This window comes from Thunnus thynnus, chromosome 16 (genome assembly GCF_963924715.1).
Source record: "Thunnus thynnus chromosome 16, fThuThy2.1, whole genome shotgun sequence".
Taxonomy (NCBI): Eukaryota; Metazoa; Chordata; class Actinopteri; order Scombriformes; family Scombridae; genus Thunnus; species Thunnus thynnus.
In genome coordinates this window covers 8889680-8914654 of record NC_089532.1, presented here as the reverse complement: position 1 = coordinate 8914654, position 24975 = coordinate 8889680, and the positions used below count along the sequence as shown (strand labels likewise).

General features: G+C 42.1%; 1 protein-coding gene across 1 annotated transcript in view; it reads left to right on the top strand.

The window, feature by feature from the left end:
* The window catches only part of syne1b (spectrin repeat containing, nuclear envelope 1b), an 86895-nt gene that overhangs the window by 47501 nt on the left and 14419 nt on the right, over nucleotides 1–24975 (top strand). The window contains exons 75-125 of the mRNA XM_067614141.1: nucleotides 46–171; nucleotides 554–730; nucleotides 1509–1774; nucleotides 2193–4353; nucleotides 4943–5280; nucleotides 5404–5548; nucleotides 5650–5868; nucleotides 5969–6237; nucleotides 6489–6654; nucleotides 7218–7373; nucleotides 7473–7625; nucleotides 7734–7916; nucleotides 8087–8224; nucleotides 8568–8753; nucleotides 8872–8994; nucleotides 9103–9285; nucleotides 9369–9512; nucleotides 9825–10004; nucleotides 10246–10386; nucleotides 10935–11048; nucleotides 11362–11523; nucleotides 11907–12101; nucleotides 12221–12397; nucleotides 13403–13594; nucleotides 14093–14224; nucleotides 14584–14684; nucleotides 14824–14977; nucleotides 15100–15228; nucleotides 15347–15502; nucleotides 15808–16017; nucleotides 16328–16429; nucleotides 16542–16661; nucleotides 16806–17006; nucleotides 17671–17844; nucleotides 18343–18474; nucleotides 18757–18953; nucleotides 19221–19353; nucleotides 20081–20263; nucleotides 20449–20598; nucleotides 20920–21096; nucleotides 21210–21365; nucleotides 21500–21655; nucleotides 21816–21986; nucleotides 22163–22296; nucleotides 22479–22683; nucleotides 23010–23192; nucleotides 23433–23579; nucleotides 23673–23827; nucleotides 24067–24214; nucleotides 24305–24399; nucleotides 24583–24817. Coding sequence (XP_067470242.1) covers nucleotides 46–171; nucleotides 554–730; nucleotides 1509–1774; nucleotides 2193–4353; nucleotides 4943–5280; nucleotides 5404–5548; nucleotides 5650–5868; nucleotides 5969–6237; nucleotides 6489–6654; nucleotides 7218–7373; nucleotides 7473–7625; nucleotides 7734–7916; nucleotides 8087–8224; nucleotides 8568–8753; nucleotides 8872–8994; nucleotides 9103–9285; nucleotides 9369–9512; nucleotides 9825–10004; nucleotides 10246–10386; nucleotides 10935–11048; nucleotides 11362–11523; nucleotides 11907–12101; nucleotides 12221–12397; nucleotides 13403–13594; nucleotides 14093–14224; nucleotides 14584–14684; nucleotides 14824–14977; nucleotides 15100–15228; nucleotides 15347–15502; nucleotides 15808–16017; nucleotides 16328–16429; nucleotides 16542–16661; nucleotides 16806–17006; nucleotides 17671–17844; nucleotides 18343–18474; nucleotides 18757–18953; nucleotides 19221–19353; nucleotides 20081–20263; nucleotides 20449–20598; nucleotides 20920–21096; nucleotides 21210–21365; nucleotides 21500–21655; nucleotides 21816–21986; nucleotides 22163–22296; nucleotides 22479–22683; nucleotides 23010–23192; nucleotides 23433–23579; nucleotides 23673–23827; nucleotides 24067–24214; nucleotides 24305–24399; nucleotides 24583–24817 — 10530 coding nt within the window. The remainder of the gene's footprint in view (nucleotides 1–45; nucleotides 172–553; nucleotides 731–1508; nucleotides 1775–2192; nucleotides 4354–4942; nucleotides 5281–5403; nucleotides 5549–5649; nucleotides 5869–5968; nucleotides 6238–6488; nucleotides 6655–7217; nucleotides 7374–7472; nucleotides 7626–7733; nucleotides 7917–8086; nucleotides 8225–8567; nucleotides 8754–8871; nucleotides 8995–9102; nucleotides 9286–9368; nucleotides 9513–9824; nucleotides 10005–10245; nucleotides 10387–10934; nucleotides 11049–11361; nucleotides 11524–11906; nucleotides 12102–12220; nucleotides 12398–13402; nucleotides 13595–14092; nucleotides 14225–14583; nucleotides 14685–14823; nucleotides 14978–15099; nucleotides 15229–15346; nucleotides 15503–15807; nucleotides 16018–16327; nucleotides 16430–16541; nucleotides 16662–16805; nucleotides 17007–17670; nucleotides 17845–18342; nucleotides 18475–18756; nucleotides 18954–19220; nucleotides 19354–20080; nucleotides 20264–20448; nucleotides 20599–20919; nucleotides 21097–21209; nucleotides 21366–21499; nucleotides 21656–21815; nucleotides 21987–22162; nucleotides 22297–22478; nucleotides 22684–23009; nucleotides 23193–23432; nucleotides 23580–23672; nucleotides 23828–24066; nucleotides 24215–24304; nucleotides 24400–24582; nucleotides 24818–24975) is intronic.

Genomic DNA, 24975 nt, shown 5'->3' with positions numbered 1-24975 from the left:
TCATCTCATGATTTATTACTTGATTAATTCACTCCTCACAAACAGGTGAAGCACTACCGGGCCCTTCAGGAGCAGGCTAGCACCTACCTGGACCTGGTGTGTTCTGTGTGTGACCTTTCTGATGATGCTGTGAGAGTGACAGCCGCTAAGGTCCAGCAAGTCAAACTCACGGTCAGTGATTTCATTACCTCCTTTCCCATTGTACAACTTTGAAAACAAGTTGTATGATTTTAGCATCATTTGTGTATCCTCGTCATCAAAATCATAAGCAATGTAAATTAGATTCAAATTACTGGAACTTTTCTTGATGCAAAGCAATATAAGATACTGCTCTGTAGCCATTTGATTGTGCATATTATCCTATAAATATTCTTTCAGCAGTAAGTATATGCATTCCAGCAGCATACCATACAGTGTGATTGCAACAGAGAAAGAACATTTAATATGAATATACAGTATATCAATTTAAGGTGCAAATATATCAGCAGGGCTTTTTCATAATGCATGACCCTGCAAATATTCACCATAGAAACATGTAAATGTGTTTTTGCAGATAGAGGAAAGGATGTCCAGTGCACAGGAGCTCTCAGAGGGCTGGAGGGAGATCAAGGAACAGAAGCAAGATCTGACCAGCTTGTTCCAGGACATGGAGCAGCAGCTCCTTAGCCTCTCCAGAAGGCCTGCAGAGTTGGAGACCAAGATAGCTCAAAACATGCTGTCACAAGCCAAGGTAAGGAACAGCCAAGTGGCAACTTCCGGGGGTGAAAAATTAAGCCAATGCAGAAGTGCCAAAAACTGCAGTTCCTCGAATGACCACTTGAGGCTGGCTTCAAATGTGAGTCAATCCCCATAGACCCCCATGTTAAAATGCCCAAATTTACAGCAGAAATAAACATGTTTACAGCCTGGTACAAAAAACAGTTTTGGTCTCTATAGCCAATTTCCCCTTTCATCACAACTGTATGGGGAGTGAATTTTTTTATTACTCACTCGTTTAAGTTTTAGTAAGCTAAGATCAAATTAAATTAAGCCGCTAGGTGGCTTGTTTCAGCAACCAGGCTTCATTTGGCCCGCCTCAGCTCCACCTCTTTGCCCATTTTGGATTAGCCAGGAGTTAGGCAGAATCAGGCACTGCCAAGATGGCGACGGCTGGAGCTGCCCACTTTGAGCTTCAAAACCACTCTTCAGAAACCAATTGGTGATGTCACAGAGGCTACGTCCATATTTTTTACAGTCTATTGGAACAGTATCTCAACCATCGTCTTGTTGTACAGAAAAGCAGATCAAATTCAAACGTAGTGTAGAATTGAGACAAAACTGAATTTTTGTGTTTGTACTTTTTACTTGAACTAAAGCAATTCTGAACATGACTCTGTTGCCTATTTTGTTGTTATTATGTAATCCAACATTTTGACCAAGACATTTGGGTAATGGTTGGATTAAAGACTGATCTGCTTACTGTTTGGATGTTTTTAGGGTCATCACCCAGTGTATTGCTTTTCACACAGGAATGCAGCCAGCAACTGCAGTCTAAACAGAGTATCCTGACCAAGATGACAGACAGAGTGAGTAAACTGACTGGGGGCCAGGACTCTCCAGAACATGCAGAGCTTGACCGTCTGAGCCATTCTTGGCTTGAGCTCTGTCACCAGGCCAACAAGCTGCAGAGCCAGAGGGAGGAGGACCTGCAGAGGTCAAAAGAATACCATGACTGTATCACTGCAGTGGAGGCGCTGTTCGAACAGGTGTCCAAAGAATGGGACAATCTGGCCAGGTGTGTTTGTACATAAAGTATACATTAAAATTATTCAACACATACTGTAGTGTTTTTTTCCTAATAATTTCCTGACAGGACCTACCTAAAAATGTAATTTTATAGGCTGCAGAAAGACACCTGTTGTGCTTTTTTGACAATCTCTTTGTAATTGCTATAATTTTTGTGGGTAGAAGCCATTTTTCTAATGAACTCAATAATAGAGAGCCTCTGTTCATTTTCTCTTCAATATCGGTTGACATTACAAAAGTGAGCTGGAGGCCTTTTATGTTGTGATTAAATTGGGAACTGATATCAAACATTATTTTCAGAAGTTGAATTTTATTTCTACTGTGCAGATGAAAAGATTTAAAAAATAATATTGTCTTGTTTTCCCTACATCGTTTGTATGAATCATTTTTCATTTTTTGTGTCACAGAACGGATGCTGAAAGTTCATCTCAGCATTTGGAGGCATTACGGAAACTTGCAGTAACACTGGAAGAACAAAAAGGCTCTCTTGAGGAACTAAAGGATCAGAAACAGAAAGTCATCCAACATTTGAACTTGGATGACAAGGAGCTGGTGAAAGAACAAATCAGTCACTTTGAGCAGCGATGGTCTCAGATGCAAAATCTAATTGAGAGGAAAATCCAGGACTCTGTGGTGACTCTGGAAGATATGAGCCAAGTGGAGGCCCGTCTGAGAGAGGCTCGAGATTGGGCAGAGGAGCAGCAGCCTGCCCTGTCTGAGGCCATGAAAATGAGTCCTCCCCCAGAGCTGGCCCAGAGCTTCCTGTTTGACCATCTGAGCATTTGCAGTGAGTTGGAGGCCAAGCAGCTCCTGCTGGCCCAGGCCATGGCAGATGCTGACAGGGTGCTGGCCCGCCTAGGCCTCAGTGAACGTCAGCGTCTGCAGCAGCTGATTGCTGACACCCAATCTGAGGTGGAATCTCTGAGTGTGAAAGTGGTGCAGCGCAGGAAACACCTCAGCAAGGCCTTCACAGAGAGAACTCAGTTCCTGATGGCTGTGAGCCAGTCCATTTCCTGGGTCCAGCAGAATGAGAAGAAGGCCCAGGCAGAAGAGTACATTGCTTTGTTACCTGATGACCTTGCCAAGCAGGTCAGAACATGTAGGAACATCCAAAGCAGTCTGAAAGCCTATCAGAGCGAGCTGACGTCCTTGTGGTCTCAGGGCAGGGACCTGATGAGGGATGCCAGTGACGAAGAAAGGAATGAAATTCTCACAAAGCTGCAGGAGTTGCAAAACATCTTTGACAAAACACTACATAGATGTGGCCAGAAACTTCAGGAGCTTGAAAAAGTACTTGTTTCTAGAAAGTACTTCAAGACTGATCTAGAGAAAATATGCCAGTGGATAAAACAAGCTGATATAATCACATTTCCAGAAATCAATCTAATGGTTGGAGATGCTGAATTAGAGGCACAGCTATTGAAATATCAACAGATAGTCGAGCAGGCAATTGAATATGAGAACCTTCTCCTAATTGTTCAAAGAGCTGGACAGGAAATATTGCCCACTCTGAATGAAGTAGACCACTGCTACTTGGATGAAAAACTCAATACCCTCCCTCAGCAATATAACAGCATATTAGCATTAGCCAAAGAAAAACAGGAGAAAATCCAGCAGGCCATTCTTACAAGGAATGAGTACACCTCGTTCATAGATGTCACTCACAAAGCACTGAAAGAGCTTGAGGAACAGTTCAACCATCTTGGCACACAGCCTGTAGGCTTGCAAACAGAAGAGGTAGTCAATTTGCAGAGTGATTACAAAGCAATTCAGGCAGATCTGAGCAATCTGGGTCTAGCTGTGAGTGAACTGAACCAGAAGAAAGAGGGATTTCGTAGCACCGGTCAACCATGGCGCACAGAGGAAATGACCCAGCTTGTGAGCCTGTACAACGGCCTAAAAAGGTTGGTTGAGCAGAAAGTAGAGCATCTGGATGAAACCTTGGAGTCATTTGAGGACCATAAGGCGATGGCCATGCAAGTTGACTCTGAGTTAAAGGCCACGAAAGAACAGCTGGTAAAAGTTAATGCAGAGACTCAGTCAGCTGAGGAGAGACTGAAGAACTACCATGCTCTGGCGGGAAGTCTCCAGAGTGCTAACTCTCACTTGTCAAGGCTAATGGAGCAGATGGACACTCTTGCACCTCGGGTGGACCAAGCAGCCCATGATGCCTCCAAGGAGCAAGTGGTTCTGTGGCAAGAGGAGCTGCGATCATTGCAGGGCGCAGTAGGGGACCTGATTGAAGAGTGTGAGACCAGGTTTATTCAGAGTAAAGACTTTGAGACAGAGATGAAAAGGACCCTGGACTGGCTACAGCAGGTCAGGGATGATCTGGGCTGTGCTGTGATTGTGGACGTTAGGGTGGAGAAGGTGCAGGAGGAGATCAGGAAGCAGCAAATCATGCAGGAGGAGGTTCAGTCCAGACTGAGAATAGTGGCTGCCCTTAGTAGCAGAGAGAAACAGCAGTATATCAGTGCCAATGAGCTTGTCCCAATCCACGTAGACACAAGCCTAGAAGAAATGGCAAAGCTGCAGGCCGACGTTCAAAAATCACTGAGCTCCAAACAGGTGGGACAATATTACATTCAGTATTCCATAAAACATTTTAGTGACATACTTGATCTATAATATTGTTTGTTATAGTTTCCTTAAAGGGGGTATTCCATTGATTTAGTATTAAACTTCCATAAAGCTGGGGGACTTAAAAGAGATAGATTTAAAAAAGAATAAACAAAATCAAAGCAGCAGAGGCAGAGATAACCTTAATTTTGTCTCAAGTATGGGTCCTAAAAGCACTGAATCCTACATTCCCCATAATGCAACTCAGTGGCATCATTTGCTAGAGTCTGTCTGCCTGTAAATACCCTCATCTTTCAAACTCCACGCCTCCTGGTTGGAAGGAAAGCTTTCTGATAATCATTTGTAGTATACAAGCTGAAATAACCTCGATGACATGTCAGGGTTACTTTTTCAGACTTTGGAAAGCTCTCTCCAGAGTCACAGAAGATATTATACAACTATTTTCACAGGCTCAATAGTATTAACAATTAAAGTAAACAGGACTGGATGTGTAAAACCGGTGGAGTGCCTCTTTTATGTCTTAATACAGTAGTCAACAGTCTCTTATGTTTTTTTTCTCAATTGCTTTTGTGTGAAGATTACTTTGGAAGAAGCCATGGTGTTGTGCCAGAAGTACCACTTCAGGATGCAGTCCGCCTGTGAATGGCTAGAGGATGCCGTATCCTTCCTGCAGCAAGCTAGCTTGGGTGTGGATGTGGAGAACTATGAGGAGTGTCTCCGGCAGCAGGGGGACATCATGGCCACAGAGCAGGAGTTCCTCATCCACCTTGAGGAACTGCAGACGCTGCTGCCCCAGCTGGAGAACGTGGTCAACCCCACAGCTAAAGATCAGCTCCGGTTGAGTGTGGAGTCAGCAAAGCAAAGAGGCGTGGAGGTCCGAGATCAGCTCCAGAGTCACCAGGATGTCCTTCAGAGGTATAGTAGTGAAGATAAAAGAGTGATAATGCATGTATAATGGCGACAAAGTAATTTTGTCTATAATATTGTGTTGCTGTAAGTCATGGCATTTTATCCTCTAACATTTTCTGTTTTTCTTAGCTGTGTGACCCAGTGGAATTCATACCAGGAGGCGAGGCAGACTGTCATTGAGCTTATGAATGAGGCTGAAAAGAAGCTGACAGAATTTTCTACCGCAAAGGCAGGCACAAGCCAAGAGGCTGAAGATAAACTGTGCAGTCATCGGGTATGAGAGGCAAAAACAAATCCATTTTTCATACAGAGAATCAGTGGTGCCTCTATGAATGCTATCTACTTTATTTATTTATCATCTCTTCATCTTTTCAGTCCCTTGTATCACTTGTGAATGGCTTCCAAGAGAAGCTGAGTGGTTTAGAGGAGCAAGCTGCCCAGCTGGAGCTGGTGGGGAGTGATGCCAGCAAGGCCACCATCAGCCGCTCAATGACCACTGTGTGGCAGCGCTGGACAAGACTACGCAGTGTGGCACGGGGACAGGAGAGAGTGCTAGAGGACACAGCACAGGAATGGAGGACTTTTAGAGAGAAGGTACACAAGCAGGCAATGGGAGAAAATATGTAGTTCATGAATATATAAAAATATAGCTTTGCATGAGTACTTGAACTGTTATAATTATGATTTTGTATAGATGGTGAAGATAAGAGCAGTCTCCGATGAGCTCCAGAGTCGTGTCCCTGACAGTGCCGTGGAGAAGGCCTCCAAAGCCACTTTGCAGTCTCTGTTGGACCAGCATGACGTACTGAGCCAAGACTTGGAAAGAGAGCTCTCCTCTCTCACACTGCTGCGCCAGTATGCGCTCAGCTTGTTGCATGACGTGGAAGTGCCTTCACCAACAAATGAACAGGATGAGCTGCCCAGCCTGAAGGAGATCAGAGCTGTACAAGACCAAATGGAAAGGTAGTAAGATGAAAATCTTGCAAGTTTTAAGCAAGTTGTTTCTGTAAATTTTAAGAGTGAAAATAGTTTTCCATCTATATTTAGGTAATATCCAATCATTGGTGTTATTCTGATGAACACGTTTTTAATGAAATGCTAGATTCAATAAATTGTTACTGTATTTACATGAAAACATTCACTGCATATCTACAAATTAGTCAAGTATATTTTTTCCGTTCTGAATTTGAGTAGAGTAATTTCTCTGCCTCCAGCCTCCTGACGCAGTCCAGGACCAAGCGGGCTCAGACAGCTCAGGAACTGAGGGACAGAGAGGAAGTGGAGAAGGAACTAAGCGTTGTAAAAGCCTGGATCCAGGAGAGCAGGGAGCTTCTTCTCAACCCCACACCAGACATAGATTCTCTACTCCAGGAGCTTGAGGTATACCTGCTGTCTAAAGAGAGAAATGTTAACTTTGTGAATATGTTTAAGCCATCCATCGTACCCTGAAAGGTGAAGGTGACCAAGCTCATTTTTTCCAAGATTTCAAGATTAGTAGCCATTTCTAGATAGAGTACAGTTGACCAAAAATAGATTTTAAAAACAGCAAAATTATATCAAATCAAATATAATCAAGCTTTCAGCTGACATATTTTACAAGTTTGAAAATGAGCCCGGAATGATTTTTGGTCTGGCACTTCAATCATAACTTGTAGAAATACTCCTTTGATTTAAAAGGCAAAAGTGAGACTTCATACTGTAAGAAATGACTCATTGAGGTATTTGGAGTTGATTTATAATTTTTGAGATGTAATCATTCAGGTAATTTTGTGACATACATAACTACAGGGTTCTTACTAAACTAACAAATGATTTGGATTTACACTGTAGTATTAGACAACATCTGTTCAAAATATTATTATCTGAATATTTTTATAACTAATGTGTGCATTTGTTTTTATCTCAGAGAAAGGTTACATGTGTCCTCTATTTGTCATATATAGGTTGTACATGGAGAAGTGATCACTTATCGTCAGAATGTGGATAAATTAGCAGAGCAGCAACAGAGCAAGTACCTGGATCTCTACACTATACTGCCCTCTGAAATCTCTATGCAGCTAGCCGAGGTCTCACTTGCTTTGGGTGCTATTGAGGATCAGGTAGTGTATCATTTGAACTTCTTTGAATGTCAAATCCTCAAGGAAACACCTAGAGTAGTAGTCATGTAGCATCAGTTAACATTTCTGAATGTGTTCTAGGTTCTTTCAAAAGAGAGAGAAATTCAGAAAACGAGAGAAATAAAAGAGGACTTCACCTCCAGAATCCATGACATCTCCGAGAAACTCAAAGCAATCTCCACTAAATTCAAGGAAAAATCACCGGATGTTGATCATGCCAAAGAAGAGGTCAAGGTGAGTTAGCTTATTTTGCCTGGTTTCACTGAAGACTAAAGCTTTACTATGATTTAAGAGTATTATGTTGTCAGGATATGAAATCATACATTGTATTTCTTTTCTCAGAGCTTGGCTGAGGACTTGGACTGCTGTGGGCGCACTCTCTCAGAACTGGATGCTGCCATACAAGAGTTTGGCCGCAGAAACCCCTTGCTGGCCAAACAGCTAAGTGATGCCATCAGCAAGTTATCAGAGATGCATCACCACACATCCCGGCTAGCAGACTGTAGGAACAACTGGCTCAAAAAGGTTTGTTTTTACGTCTCTTATACATAATACATCTTTTGTGCTCATACAGTGTTATTTTATGGTACAACATCCACAATTTGTGTATCGCAGTTATGTAGGTAAGCGTACTTAATTATTTTGTGTTGTTCCTCAGTACAACATGGCCTCTCTCTGTTACCTTGGCTTTTTAGGCTGTCTGCTATCTAGATGAGTACAATGAGATGCTGGACTTCATTGTGAGGTGGTCAGAAAAAGCCAAAAGCCTGGTGAGGGCAAACATCATCTGGAACTCCTCTGTTCACCTACAGGAGCAGATTCGGATGTACCAGGTGAGTTGGAGATCTGAACATACTTTCTTTTTAAAACAATCTTGAGCTCTTTACCTCCCTCTATGTTCACTGTGTAAAAGGATGAATAACACATGACATTAGCTAGATTCAAGCCTATACATTTACAATTCATGACCACCATGATTGCACTACTGATCACTACTGGACTTTTAGTCATGCACACATTTATGAAAGACAGGTGCAGGACTGCTGGAGCAGAAGGAGGATCATTATTTTGTCTTAGGCACATTGGCAACCTGCAACGAATGACAGCCTGGTCTCTTCCCACCAGAGACCACACCACACATGCTCTGCATTGAACGCCTCTTTGTCTTGTGCTCAGGCTGTCCTGCGTGAGTCTCGGGAGCTCCATGGAGACTTGGAATCAATGGCAGAGAAAGTGGATCTTCTGTCTGAGGTGCTCCAGGTCGAGTCTATGAGCCAGCAGGTGTGTGAACTCAGTCGACACACTGAAGAGCTTCAGCAAAGCATCAAGACACGGCTGCAGAGCTTGGAGGATGCTGATAAGGTACAGAAACACATGAATTGCCTGCTCCACTAACATAATATACCTGAAGAAATACTAGTACTTGTAGCTTATATCTTGTGATAAATAAATAATCGACTCATGTATGATATGTCCTCAGAGTATGGAAGCCCTGGAGTATGAAGTTAAGGCCCTACATGTTGCTCTGGAGCAGGTCCAAGCCACACTGACCTCACCAGAGCTGGCACGCCAGAGCCTCAAAGAGCAGCTGGCTCAAAGACAGGTAACCACATAACATTAAAATAATCCATATTATGGCCTATAATTTACCAAGTAAATGCAATGTGGCTTGTCAGCAATTTCACACGATGTAAACTTTCCTGTTTTGCAGCGTCTGTTGGCAGATATGGAGAGCTTCAAGCAGCAGGTGCAGGCAGTGCAGCTGTGTCAGAGTGCTCTGCGGGTCCCAGAGGAGGTGATGCCCAACCTCGCCATCTGTCGCACAGCGCTGCGTCTGCAGCAAGAAGCCAGTCAGTTGCAGCATGTGGCCATACAGCAATGCAACATCCTACAGGTACAGTAGGGGGCACTATTACTGGAGGACAGGTTTGAACTGTTCACGTAACTGTGGTAAAGAAACTTCCCATTGTTTTGCAGGAGGCAGTGGTGCAGTATGAGCAATATGAACAGGAAGTGAGAGACCTACAGGGGCTGATAGAGGAAGCACACCGTGTCATCCAGGACCGCCCAATTCCGTCAAGCAACATCCAGGAGCTGCAGGCCCAGATCCTTCACCATGAAGTATAAACACATAAATTCATTCACTTAAACCCATCTTTCCAGTGCGGGGTCAAGGGCAGCAGGAGCTCATTGTAGTGTAGGAAAGGAGGGAATTCAGGGGATGAAATGCTGACAGTCAGTGTATCACTGTGTTGCAACAATAAAGTCACATTTTTATTTATGTAATGCGTGCAGTGTGGGCAGCTGGCTGTATATTTATTGAATTATACCTAATGAATTTAACCAACTCAATGTGATCTTCGTCTTCTGACTGTGACATCATTCTCTGTGCTGGATGATAAAATAATAAGTGAAACGTACTGTTTTGAATAGGAACTGGCCCAAAAGATCAAAGGTTACCAAGAGCAGATCGCCTCACTGAACTCAAAATGCAAGATGCTGGCAGTGAAGGCCAAACACGCCACCATGCTGCTGACAGTAAGTGACGTGGAGGGACTACCTGAGGAGATGGATGGGGAGAAATCTAAGAAATCATCAGCACAAGCTGTGATGGTAAGAGAACATAATATACCACATAACAAACTCAAACTGATAAAGCTTTGTGTTGCTTTTGTTAATTACATACGCTAATTAATAAACCACTTGAGTCATTTTGCTGTTTCTGACCTTTGCTCAAAGAGTTTTAATTCCTTTAATTTTACTAATTAAACTTTATGGCTGCTTTACGATTAATCTATCCCACTCCATCTTGCATGTCTGCTCTTCTGTTAATGTTTCTTGCATGGCGTGTCAGATGACTGCTGGTCGCTGTCACACTCTCCTGTCTCCTGTAACTGAGGAGTCTGGGGAGGAGGGCACTAACAGTGAGGTCTCCTCTCCTCCTGTTTGTCGCTCTCCTTCTCCCATCACTCACACTGAAGCCACTATAAGCAAGGTATCTGTCTTTTCTCTTATTCAGTATGGTCTCTCAGCAAAAATACACATACTTGTGAAATTTTTGGTTTCCATTTGGCCCATGATCTTTCCTTTTCAATGAGCTTTCCAGCTTTCCCTAATTTTTCAGTAATCTTTCTTGTGTCCTGTTTCAATGGTAACTGTCTAGTGAAACAAAACACAGAAGCAGTTATTAACTGAAGAAGATAAACACAAATAAAGGGGAGTAATAATGCATTTTTATTTATTGTTTGCCATTATTGGACAGTCATTAGTGAAGAGGCAGACAAGAAACAAGGGGAGATAGATGGATATGACATGCAAAAAAGGTCCCTGGCTGGAGTCGAACCAGGGACATATGTTGCATTCGCTGTAACCATTCGCTTAACGGGGCACAATGCAAATTTATTCTACCCCTGCACCTGCAAGTTCATCAGCAGACTAACAATGAATTTTGGGCTTTGATAAAAGTATATCTGTCTGGCTGCCATCCGTTTCAGAGCTGCTGATGATAACTGCTGATGATGCTATATTTGCATGTTTTTTTAGACGGGACGAGGAACACTTACAAGAGCTCCGATCCAAGAATTATATGACCCAACGTTTGAGTCGGTGGCCCACTTAGATGACTTGCAGCGCTCATGGGAGACATTAAAGAATGTGGTATGTGAATAATACAAGATCCCACTGTGGTTGGTCATTTATTCTCAGTGACTGTTTTGTTACATGTTTTCATTAAAACACAATAACTCAAGTCTTTTTACCTCACAGTATGCACTTTTCTACAAACTAGTCAACTGGGCTAGTATGAATCTTACATTATTTAGAAGAAACTATGACTTTCTTTTATGTTTCAATAAGACATTTATAAGTAGATTAAACAAAAACAGTCAGTTAAAAATAAGGCTAAAATGAAATGTAATTGGCGAAATCTTCAAGCTTACGCTTTAACGCTCTCCAATTCATCTTCCAACAGATCAGCGAGAAGCAGAGGTCTCTGTATGAAGCTCTGGAAAAGCAACAGCATTATCAGGGTTCACTCCAGTCAATCTCTTCTAAAATGGAGGCTCTGGAGGCCAAACTGAGTGAGCCTCTGGAGACAGATAAGAGCCCAGATAGTCACATGAAAACCCATGAGGTGAGTCCTTTACTTCACAATATGTCTTGGATACCTTGATGTATAGAGAGATTTGGCAGTGACAAACCAGGGAGTTGTCATACTGTACATCTGGGCCACACATCTGCAATTATAATGTCACAATTTACACTAAAGATCGTTTGTCTCAAAATTACATCACTGCCCTTTTAGTACTATGTTAGTTTGCTGAGGTGAATTGAGTGTTAGAACCACTTATATATTTCCTTACTCCATCTATGATATGATATATCCAATTTTGGAATTATAACATTTATTTTATGACATACAAATATATGTAATATTATTCCCTATAAAGAAATGAACATAACATAAAATTTGCAGTTTATATAAATATGTAAAAGCTGGATCGATGTTTATTGCAGGATTTGATACAGGAGATTCAGAGTGTGCAGGAGGAAATCGACAGGCTGCAGACAAGCTTCACGGAGGATCTAGCCTCTGATGCAGTGGACTCAGATATGGCCGACCAGCTGGCCATGCAGTCCTCCCTTGCTGTTTTAGCAGAGAGGATGGCCACCATCCACATGAAGGCTACAGGGAAACAGCAGCTATTGGAGGTATTTATTGTGAGCCTTGTGAAAGTACATATCCACTATTATTAACTTATAGTTGTGTTTTATTATTACCAATATAGTACATTCATGTGGTAAGTAAAATGTGATGTGTCCTATGCCAGGAGCGCGTTAGTGACCGTCTGGAGGGCCAACGTCAAGAACAGGCCATACGGCATTATCTCACCCAGGCAGATGAACTGAACCAGTGGTTGGCCAGAATGCGCAGTGCCGTCACCTCCATCCTTGAACCCAAACCTTTAGAAGAGACAGATATGGAGGACCAGCTCACTGAATGTCAGGTAAGAGCTCCCCCTGCTGTTTATACAGAGCATTGCGTGTAAACAAATACATTTGAACTATTACTTAGGATACAAATTAATTTATGAATAACATAAAAACTGTATGAGGTTACTAAATATATGCCATAGTAGATTGTCAGGAGTGACATCAGCAGCTCTGGAAAACTTTTTTTTACAGGTTCATCTGTTGTCCCTGGTCAGCACACTTAAGTCAATTTAGCAAAGGATTATTTACATCCATCTTATACTTCAATATTTCCTCTTATCACATATGGATGATCCCAGGGGGCCGGAACCTTTCCACGGGTAAACAAGAGCATTAGTGGAGTTAGAGGGGCATTCAGATGGCTGGGCTCCTAAGCGACTGGAGCACTAGTCTTAAGCAGATTATGCAGATGTCTCTGTGTGACAGGGGCCTGTTAGCAGCATAGGGCTGAGTAGTTAGGGGTTGTGGCTTTCAGATGATTAATAGATCCGACTGCTGGGATTGGTGTTGGTGACAAAGCTGCTAGAATATCCAAGTAGGGGAATCCTAGAGGACGGGGAGGGTGAGGCGGGAAGGAGGGATAGTTACTCTCTGCCGAAGCTATCGATCACAGAGAAGTGGCTTTGCTATTAGAAAACAAATGTTGTTTTTCCAAACACTGGAACTACATTCACTGATGGGCATCCTTCACTGTTCTGGACTTAGAATGGTGTTCTGCACATGGGAATTGCTTTTAAATTTGAGAAAGGGCATATATGCTACAGAGCATGGAGCGTGAAGGATTAGTGGTAATATGTTGCACACGAGGCGAGGTCGGAGAGGTGGGCCAAGGATGAGAGCAGAGGGAGAGCTCTCCCTGTCTTGTGGCCGGGGAAAGCTGCTGGAGTAGGGGGTTCAGCCAGACCCTGGCCCCCCTGTTTAAATGCCACTGTCTGGAGGGTCTGTTGTGTAGAGAGAAGAGCTGCTGTAGGTGATGAGACAACATGTTTGAGCTGGCCTCTCTCCTTCTGCTGCTGCAGAACATGTTGCTGGAGATTGAAGAGAAGGTGCTGGCCCTGTCGGAGCTGTCCATGCACAGTGAGAATCTGCTGCTGGAGGGCCGGACGGAGACCAGAGAGGAAGCTGAGGAGTTGGCCAGAAAGTTACGTACTTTGAAGGGTGGCCTGTTGGAGCTGCAGGGGATGCTACAAGACAAGCAGATTAACATCCAGGTGAGGTGGCTACATGCTTTAAATGTTGACATACACGCAAGTGTGTGCTTGTGATGCAGAATTTTTGACAGTGCCTCAATTTGGTTTCAATCCCAACTGTGGCTACCATGCTCACAATAAATAAAGATATTTTCCAAAATAATATGTAAAATTTTCTGTCTAGCTGCAATATAAAGAACATTTTTATACTTGGACTTGCACAATCCCATTCATAATGGAATAATAATACATTAGGTTGACCTAAGTGTCGAGTCCATTTGCTATCTGTCTACTAGCCAAAGATAACAAAAAATGAAAGGCCAGCTAAGAGAATATTGGATGTTTGTCCTGAAGCTCCCATGTGACACCTCTTTGCTTTAGCATTTTTTATGCACACTGACAAATTTGCTAAACTTTTTCAGATCAAAATGTAATTACTGTCTTTAACGGTCTTGCTTCCTTGCTGATGTTGGTTCCTTAAAGAATGCTTATTTTACAATATTTTGTCCGGTCATGCAGGGCTCTCTACAGGAGCAGGAGGACAGTGAATCAGACTCCAGTCTCTCTCAGAGTCCCAGTGTGCAGGACTGGCTGGCCCAGGCCCGGACCACACGTTCCCAACAGCACCAGGACAGTCTTCAGAGACAGAGGGTACATTTTTACATACTTTTTGAAACATTTTTTCAGTACTCATTCTGCATTGCAATGCACAGGACAGAGTCAGTTGCTGAAACTGATACTGAAACTGAAATCCCTTTTCTGAAACTATGTGATATTACATTTTGGCTGTGCCTACTGGCTTATAGTGCAGCACACTTGCACTGGAAAATTGCTTCTCTGCTTGAACAATAAAATAAAAATGCCATAGTAAATTAAAATGCCTTAGTAAAATGAAATAAAAATACCTTTGTACTATTGTACCATTAATGTGATTCAGAGGCTGTAATAAAACTATTTGATGAAATGGATGAATCTAACAGTTGTTGTTGTTTTACATGTTTGTTCTTTAGGAACTGGAGGAGCAGCTTGCAGAGCAGAAAAAGCTGCTTCAGTCAGTTGCTAGCAGAGGAGAGGAGATCCTCATCCAGCAAGCCTCGCCTAGCAGTACCAGGTATTTTATATCATGTTATGTCATTCTCATATGCATATATAACTCAAATCAAATAGCAAAATGTCAAGGTATATATGTAAGTTTTAATTCCTGTGGCAGATTATAAATGGAACATTAATTTGTTTCTGTCACCGTGCAGTACAACAGAGCCATTTTCACCAGAAGCTTTGGTTGAGAGGGAAGCCCAGGCTGCACGGGAGCAGATGAAGCAGAGATGGGAAAGCCTGAGACTCGAGCTCAAAACTAAACTGCAGCTCCTGCAGAAAACCCTGGAGCAGGACCACAAGCAGCCGGTACATACCCTCTGATATTATTATTGTTAGCACATGTCGTAGAAGAAGCAAAGTATCTTCGTTGTTGTTACTGATTTTTAAAGCAGAGGACTGTTGTTAAGTGTTTTCTGTTTCGTTTGCAGGTTTATTCCAGAGCTTCTCGTGTGACCCCAGGTGGGTCACTGTTTAAAGGAGAGACCCAGGCTGACAAATCCTCCCTGAAGACTCTATATGACAACTTCAGACAAACCATAGAGGACATGACCACTCAGGTTTCTACTATTTCTTTAACAATATTGTATATTTGTAACACATTACATTGCAACATTAGTAAAGTATGTAGTTCAACATGTTTCAATGGAAATTGGCAATACTCTTGTGTGTACATAGCCCGGTGGTGGTGAGACACAGGTGGCGCAGATGGAACAGAGGCTCTACACAGCTGTGTCATCCACCTCCTCCTGGCTGGATGGTGTGGAGAACAACGTCTTTTCTGGAGCAGTGCTGCTGGCTGAAAATACAGAGACCCAGCTACAAAAGCAGGAGGTACAATCAAGCTTTATGTGTGCTGCTTCATTACTTATTGCCGAAGGCCTAAGATAACAAATCATATGAGCCTCACAATACCCATGACCAAGGATTTACTAATATTTCATCCATACAGGGACTATTACTGATACATTATGTGGTTGAAGTTGAAAATTTTGCATTTTGGATGGGTAATAAAAGTAAATGTAAAAAGATAAACCCATGTATGCACTGCTAATGTAATCTTGTCATTGTGCAGTTGAGTGTTTTGGGGTTTTTTTGTATTTTTTGAGTATTTTTTTTGTTTCTGGTCTTCTCTGCAGACCTTGGAGAATGATGTGAGGCACATGACGGAGGAAGTGAAGCTCAGCCAGGCTCTGCTAGCTGGGTCTTCAGGGTTGAGGCAAGAGGACCAGGCCCTACTAGAGGACAACCTTGACTGCCTGAAAGAGAGATTAGGAGCTCTGGGTTGTGCTCTGGGACAAAGCTGTGACCATATGAGGACCAGGACACATGAACTCACAGCCTACCAGGTTTGCTAGATGCCAGAGTTTTTTCGTGTTCTGTTTTCTTGATGAATGTTTCCTATAAAACCAAAATATTGTATATAGTCAGATTTGCATAGCTAACAACTGTTTAGGAAATTTTCCCTCCTATCATGTAAAGTCAAGTTATTTTTATTGAACTTAATCACAGCTGGTCTCAAAGAACCCACAATGAACAATAAATAATAATAATGTCTATATACCCATATATCATATCATAAAACAATGCATTTATGTACTACTGTAGACTGTACACCTTAATATAAATGTTCAATATTTTGTCTTCTGTCTAATACAGACTGAGTTGCAACTTCTCCAAACCTCTTTAATTGAGACCAAGTGCCAGATCCTACAGGCCTTAGCTGGAGCCATGGATAGACCAGCCTCAAAACAACTGGAGGTAATGCAAGCTTTGGCATAGACATGCACACACACACACACATACACTCTCGTCGTCTCCCATTAAGGCTTACAGAAAAACTGTCATTCACCAGTACTGTCATTTCTCGCAGGTCATTGTCAGTGCAGAAGACAACCTGAAAGACTTTGAACAGAGGATCACAGAGCTCAAAACCAGAGGAGCAGCGCTACAGGCAGATCAGATATCAACTAACAAACTACTTAAGCTACAGGTAAATAACATCACTGACAGCTACCAATAAAAGTTGCTCAGGGTGAAAAATGTGCAGTAAAACTTGTTCAGTACAATTTTTGAGTTATTTTTAAGTAATGACTTAATGGTATAGTAAAAAAAAAGTCTTTGTGTGTATTTTCAGGATTCCTATGAGGAGCTGGTGATGACAGTGGGCTCCCGGCGCAGTGGGCTGAACCAGAACATGGCTCTGAAGGAGCAGTACGAACGTGCTTTGCAGGATCTCACTGACCTGGTCGATACAGCTAAGGACAAGATGGCTGCTGATCAGAGGATTATTGCCAGCTCTGTGGAGGAAGTCCAGAATCACCTGGACAAACATAAGGTTTGGTCAACTTGGAACTTTGCTTAGCTGCAGCAGTAGGCTTAAAGCTGAAGTGCAGCACTTTTGTCATCTGGCAGTGAGAGTAAAGGGTGTCGCTCGGCTGTATTTGCCTGACACAGGCATGCAGCACGCTTTCATGCACACGCTGAATGACACAGAGAGGGCCGGTAAAAATGGATATGTTTCGACAGTCCCAAAAATGTATTTTTTGACGGCCCACCGGGATTTTCCAGAACACCATTGGCCGTAACATACTGTTGCGGCTGTAAAACGGTGGATACAGTGTTTTGAGTGTCACTCAACCTCCACGAAATGACTCGTTTCACTATCAGAATTTGATCCATTTGGTACAATAACATTTAGAAAGTCTAGAAGAGCCGAACGATTAACGGCTTAACTGACAGTGCGGGAATGTCGCGCTCAACATGAGATTTAAAATCTCTGTATACTGTGAAATACAGGGAGATTTATCTGGTGGTGATAGGCTTAATCAGTATTGTGTGAACTCGTTTGGCAAGCGCTTGAATGTATTGGATGTTCGTTTATATGTAAAAGTTCCGCACTGCAGGTTTAAGGAATATTTGTAATCAACAGTGTAAAACACTGAACCTAAAGAGAAAAGAAGAACTACTCATTTGTGTGTGTGTCTGCTTGTGTTTTCTAGGAGTTCTTTCAGGGTCTGGAGTCACATATGATTTTAACAGAGACATACTTCAGGAAAATCAGTGGCCTGATGCTTCCCATAGAGAGTCAGACCCTGGAGGAGACCATGGCCCAGGCTCAGAGCGTCCTCAAAGAGGCACACAGTAAAGGTGTTGAGCTGGAGTGTATCCTGGAGGTGAGAGAGAAAACACAATTTGTATTAATTGATTTTTCAAGTACCGAATGGTTTTGACTCTGTTGTTAATATATGTTTCTCGCTTGAAAGAATTAGATATTCACTAATAGAAAAAAATTCTCCCAATACTTTTGTTTCAGAGCTAAAGCTAAAGAAGCTTTACACACAATGTACTGGAAAACTTTTTTGCCTTCATGATATAAGAGCACAGCAGTTGCTCGGGGCTTTGTTTTCATATATTGTACAAGTAGGAATATACAAGTATACAAGTGGGAAATTGGTTAGTAGTTGTTACTGATGGGAGGAGAAAACTTCGCAGAAACATAAAATGAATATTGACCAACATTGGTTTAAGAAAATATTGGTATTTGTCATTGAGTAGTTTTGTCAGCAAATATGTACATTTATAATGTTCTTCACAGCTAAGGAATTGTTGACAGGCTGAATTTGACTTTGTTTTCTATGGTTTCTTGTTTTGTTTTGTTTTGTTTTTGTCAGACTTGGTGTCGCTTGGTGCAGGATTACCAGAGTCTGAATCGACAATTGGAGGCAGTTGAAGGAAGTATCCCTACTGTTGGCCTGGTGGAGGAAACGGAAGAAAGGCTCATGGACAGAATCTCATTGTATCAGGTAAAAGTGATATCAGAAGATCGATCTAGACCTCCTTGTCTAGATATGATACAGTCGATAAAGTGGGAATAAACACAGAATATACACTTTTGTTTTCCTGTGGGAAGAATGCTTCACATTAATTTCTGGAGTCTAGTTAATTGAGATTTAAACACCTTCATCAAAAGCACCATAGATATAGTTGTAGAGGGAAAAAGGCTTCTCAGGTGGTATCGATCCAGCTACAAGCCCACTTTTCTAAGATTTCGGTTTCTATTTGCTCCTCCTCCATTCTGTGTAAAGGGTCTTAAGGGTAGACTGACAGAGCACCAACACAAGCTATACCAGGTGTTGGATGAAGGCAAACATCTCTTGCTGTCGGTTTGCTGTCCTGCACTGGAGAATCAACTGGCGCTGCTGGGGGAACACTGGCTCAATAACACTGCCAAGGTCAACAAGGAGCTACAGCGCCTGGAGGCCATCTTAAAACACTGGACCAGGTTAGAAACACGTCAGAGTCAGAACTGCTTTTAGGCTTTAAATACAAATAATATCCCATAGATACATTATGAACATCCTATTTAAGGCATCACCTTTAAGAAGGGGCCTTAAGATGGAAACAGTAGCAACGAGCATTAATTCCCCAAATCTGAGTCCATGTTTCAGATTCTTCATTGTAACCTGTAGGTAAACTGTACATGTGATTTTCTAAACTTATGATCTTTTCTTGGAATTGTTTTCAGTTTAGTTTGTGATTTTCTTCCTAGGTATCAGAGAGAGTGTGCAGAGCTTAGCGAGTGGCTGCAGTCTGCTCTGGATCGTCTGGAGTTTTGGAACACGCAGGCAGTCTTGGTCCCACAGGAGCTGGAAACTGTCAGAGACCATCTCTCCGCTTTTCTTGTGAGAAAACAGACAATGTTCTTTTTTTTACTTTGTATTTTTTCTCATATTGATCCACAGGTTTTGGTTCTTTTCCAGAAACAGTACTGCTAGAACTGTTAGCGCTGCCCACAACTGAAACAGACTTCCCCTACTGCTAGACATGTATAGTAATTCTACTTTTGTTATGCTACATTGTGGGAAAACTTTTAGGTCATCTCTACATTTATATGTATGTAGTTATACTTACTAAATTGCTGCTGGGACATCAGTCCTCAACACCCACTTGACTTATTTAGGAACAGTGGACAGCCACAGTGCCTCCATCAAGGGCAATTGTAGGAGAATTCTTAAAGGTGTACTCCACTGATTTAGTACCGCACTGTCATAAAGTTGGGGAACCGACAAGGGATGAGATGTTAGAATAATCATAATCGAAGCAGAAGATGCCAAGATATTCTGACTTTTCTGAATTTCCCATAATGCAAATGGATAGTGTCTTTCATTAGACCCCACACTGCCTCCTAAAGGAACAAATCTCACACCTCCAGTTTGTAATGTAGTCTTTCTGTTAAAAAATTGTAAGTCTGAAGCCCAAGCTGACGTCATTTACATACATGAGGGGGAAAAAGAAGCAGAGCTGTTGTATTGGATTGCATTAGATTGTACAGGTGTACCCAATAAAGAGGCCGGTGAGTGTACTTTTGATTGTATACTAGTTGGTGATTCCTGCATTTGTCTGTCTCAGGAGTTTTCCAAGGAAGTTGAAGGTAAATCCAGCCTGAAGAGCTCAGTGGTAACTGAGGGCAACCAGCTGCTGAGGCTGAAGAAAGTGGACACGGTGGTGCTGCGGTCTGACCTTGCACGCATTGACACTCAGTGGAGTGAGCTGCTCACACGCATCCCAGTGGTCCAGGAGAAGCTACATCAGGTATTGTCACATGCGGCCAGACTGAACAGGCTTAGCTGCTCAAGGGCAAATAGGATTACCTCTTTCTGCCTCTTCACCTGTATATAGAAGTTTTCAGACAAGGTTGCCTACAAACTAGCAGCATGTGTATTTTTTCATCTTGGGTATTTAATGTGCTTGTTCAATGGGTGATTTATTTTTCTTAGATCCAAATGGAGAAATTGGCTTCCCGTCATGCCATATCTGAGCTGTTTAACTGGATATCATTGATGGAGAATGTCATTGAGGAGGATGAAGAAAATCTCAAGAGTGCAGTGGGATCAAATGTGATTCAGGACTACTTGCAAAAATACAAGGTAGTGTACTTTTCTGTATTATAATGCTTTTTAATTACATATTAGATGCATTTTAAGAATGCAAAACGTTTTATTTTTAGCTTTTGCAAGAAATAAAAGTAAACCGGTTGGCAAGGAATGTTCCATGTATTTTTCTTAAGTTAATATATGTACAATATGTTCAGTACTTACATGGTTGAATACATTCTGGTTTGCCTTCTTGAGTATTTCATGCATGTTCTCTTCCTAACCTGATTATAATGTTGATGCAATCTATGATTTTAATGATGAATCTGTCATTTTGATTGTGAATCTACTGGGTGTTTTTTTTCCTCCTTTTAGGGCTTCAGAGTAGATTTAAGCTGTAAGCAGCTGACTGTGGACTTTGTGAACCAGTCAGTGCTGCAGATCAGTGGTCATGATGTGGAGAGCAAGCGTAATGATAAGACAGACTTCGCTGAGCGTCTGGGAGCCATGAATCGACGCTGGCAAATCCTACAAGGCCGCATTAATGAGAGGGTGAGGCCATAACCACCAATACTGTTAATGAAACATATAACAGAAAGCAGAACGACCATTGTCAGTTATTGGTGCAAAGTGTTCACGGTTTATTTTGCTTAAAACACGTGTAGATCCAGTTCCTGGAGAGCCTGTTGGATATGTGGCTGGAGTATGAGAGCAGCGTTCAGGCCCTAAAGTCCTGGATGGGAAATCAAGAAGAAAGACTAAAGAGGAAACACAGAATAGAGGACTTGACATCTGTACAGAATGCTCTAAAGGACTGCCAGGTAGGCCTCACTTGCTGTGACAACACTGATTCATCAAAACATATTGTTCCCCTTACATGTTGTTATTATTATCAAAATTTTTTGAGTTAATGTTTATTTTTATTAAGTTAAAACCTTTAATCAACTTTTTTTAGGAAATGGAGGAGATAGTGAAGGAAAAAGAGAAAGAGCTAGAGAGGGTGGAGGAGCAGGGTTGCGCCCTTGTCCAGAACAAAACCGACGAGGCCTGTGCTATTGTCATGGAGACGCTCCAGGGTGTCAATCACACCTGGGCTAACCTGGACCACTTGGTAAGCTGCCCTATTCTCTTGTGTTTTTAATGTGGTACTTAGATTATACTCCATCTGTTCTGCTTTACTCTGTTTTTCTCTGTTGTATTTTTTCTCTCATCTAGTGTTGAGTATCACAGTGTATTTTGTGACTCACCTTTAATGAAATGTGTTTTTACAGATAGGGCAACTAAAGATCAGCCTGAAGTCAGTGCTGGATCAGTGGAGTCTATACAAGCGGGCTTCAGAAGAGATCAATGGCTACCTAATGGAGGGAAGGTACTCCGTGTCTCGTTTCCGCCTCCTCACAGGCTCCCTGGAGGCTGTTCAGCTGCAGGTGCAAAGTCTGCAGGTATGTTGGGATGAAGAGGCATTTAATTAATTGTACAACAATAACCATGTCAGCTGGCTGTAGTCATGAGGACAAATGTGTTTATATTAATTGCATTAGAATGTTTCTCGGATTCTTATTGTGATCTTTGCTTGTGTTGCACATACACTTATGTTTTTCATTCGTCACATCTGAAGGATTTGCAAGAGGAGCTGGAGAAACAGGAGAGCAGTCTGAGAAAGTTTGGTGCTGTGACCCACCAACTGCTGAAGGAGTGTCACCCTTCAGTGTCAGACTCCCTCAACAATGCCCTTAAGGACGTCAATGCAAGGTGACCTTACTTAACTCTAATATATTTTTTATATATTTTTTGCCTGTTTAAAGAATAACAAATATATATTGAGTAAAATCCAAACAGTTGTTTTGATTTCACTGATTGAGGTGTGACCCGATGTTCAATCCTTTACATTATCCTTACACTGATACATTGATCCATGTCATTGTTGCACTTAGATGGACTGGCTTACTGGAGGAGATTGCAGAGCGTCTGAGGAGCAGCAAAGCCCTGCTTCAGCTTTGGCAGCGCTACAAGGAGCTTTATGAGCAGAGCTGCAACAGCATCCAGCTGCAGGAGGAAAAGGCAGACCAGCTCCTCAAGACTGCCTGCAGCAAGGACATCGCTGACGAGGAAGTGTCCGACTGGATTCAAGAATGCAGCGTGAGTGAGGCCATAGCTGAGCCAATGTTGACTCATTTTAAACCAAAGCAAACACTCAGCCTGTTCCAGGGCTTTATTCTGAAAGCCTGTAATAAGATCATCATGTCTCTTTGTCCTGCAAGATGGGAAACATATTTTTTGCAATTGTGCTGAAGAGTTTAGCAAATTTTTGTTAATTTTTATTGAGTGATTGTTTAATAATGTTGAAAAAGTCCCCAGCTGTGTGCTTCCAAATTGGAGTGTATACTTTTTCCATGTAGGATTTTGTTTTCTTTTGGGGTGAAAAAGACACTCTACTCTAAATTTTATCGGCGCTTTTGTCACAGGAGGTCCTCCGTTCCCAGGCTCCAGTGCAGGCCTCCCTCCAGGTTCTTCAAGAACTGGGAGATCAGCTGAAACAGCAAGTGGACACGTCAGCAGCGTCCGCCATCCAGTCAGATCACCTTTCTCTCACCCAGCGGCTGGCTGCTGTGGAACAAGCCCTAACCAGACAGCTCACCACGCTGCAGGTAAAGAAAAAAAGATTTATGACAGTTTTGACTCCAAGTTTAGCATTTAATTAGTTGCTCAACTAGTTTCTTGGTCAACCAATCAGTCAATCATCTTTCATTTAAATACATCATTTAAACATATTTTTGACCAATTTATTGTACTCCACTGTACTTTTACAATTAAACAAAGCAAAAGTAGTGCTAGTTTATACTGAATCATGAATTTCACATTTTGCTGATGTTTCTCTTCCACATCAGACTGGAGTCCAGGATTATGAAACCTTTAATGATCAGCTGGATTCTTTGGGAAACTGGGTGGTTGAAGCTGAGGAGGCTCTGAAGGTGCAAGATCCCAACGGCTCCACCGACCTGACAGTCATCCTAGATCGCATGGAGGACCTCAAGGTTTTTTTTGTTTTCTATTTGTCACTTAGTTGAAAAAAAATCAACTTTGCAGATATGAAAAAACCTAAAAATTTTTCTCATGTTCTTCTATAGAGACTCATGCTGAAGTTCAGCAGTATGGCACCTGAATTGGAGCGTCTTAATGAGCTTGGTTACCGGCTTCCTCTCAACGATTCAGAGATCAAACGGATGCAGAACCTCAACAGGAGCTGGTCAACAGCCTCAGCACAGACCACAGAGAGATTCAGGTATGAAACACAAAAAACAATATTCACACATTTATGGTATGTTTTCTGAAAGGGGGTGGATTTTAAAATGCTGTAAATCTGGTACAATTTCAAGACACTGTACAAACTGTAAGACAAAAATGTCATAATGAAAGCATAAATGACACATCAGATAGACAGTTAAAGTCTGACTAAAATGTTGAAATGCGTGGGCAGCAAAGTGACTTTTTTTTCATCATCTGGTGTTTGGTTTCTTGCAGCAAACTCCAGTCTTTCCTGCTGCAGCAGCAGACCTTCTTAGAGAAATGTGAAACATGGATGGAGTTCTTGGTCCAAACAGAAGAGAATCTAGCTGTGGAAATTTCTGGGAACTACCAGAGTTTGATGGAGCAGCAAAAAGCCCATGAGGTTAGAGTTCTTTTTGAAAAAGCTATGTTATTAATCATAAGTTTTTGTTTATCTATCATTCATCTCTACTATTATTTTGTTGTCTTCCAGTTATTCCAAGCTGAGATGTTCAGTCGCCAACAGATCCTTCACTCCATTATCAGTGATGGACAAAGGATGTTAGAGCAGGGTCAAGTAGATGACAGGTAACGAGCCCAAATCTACCTACAATCTAATCTAATTGTTTCTAATCTGTTTGCTATTATTCTGCCCACCACTGATTGTCTAATATGAAAGCACTCAATCTTAATTGATTACTAGACCTGTTAAGTCCATTACTCTTTGTTTACCACAAAACATCACCATTTCCTTACTTCTACCTCCTGCAGAAATGAGTTCAACCTGAAGTTGGCTCTCCTGAGTAACCAATGGCAGGGTGTAGTGCGGCGTGCTCAACAGAGGCGAGGCATCATTGATGGTCTGATCCGCCAATGGCAGCGCTACAGAGAAATGGTAGAGAAGCTGCGTAAATGGCTGGTGGAGGTCTCCCACCCTGCAGAAGCCCTTCAGACAGGGACTACTGTTCCTCTGCAACAAGCCCGCTCCATGCTGGATGCTGTCCAGGTATATATTGTTAAAGTGATTTAATCTAGATGTTGTAGGACAAAAAGGACACACACATTTGATAATGAGTCCAATGAGTCCATAATGAGTACATAGATTGGGTGCAAAGGGGGCTTGAAAACTTCCACATCTGACACACTCACATTTTTCTTAATGTG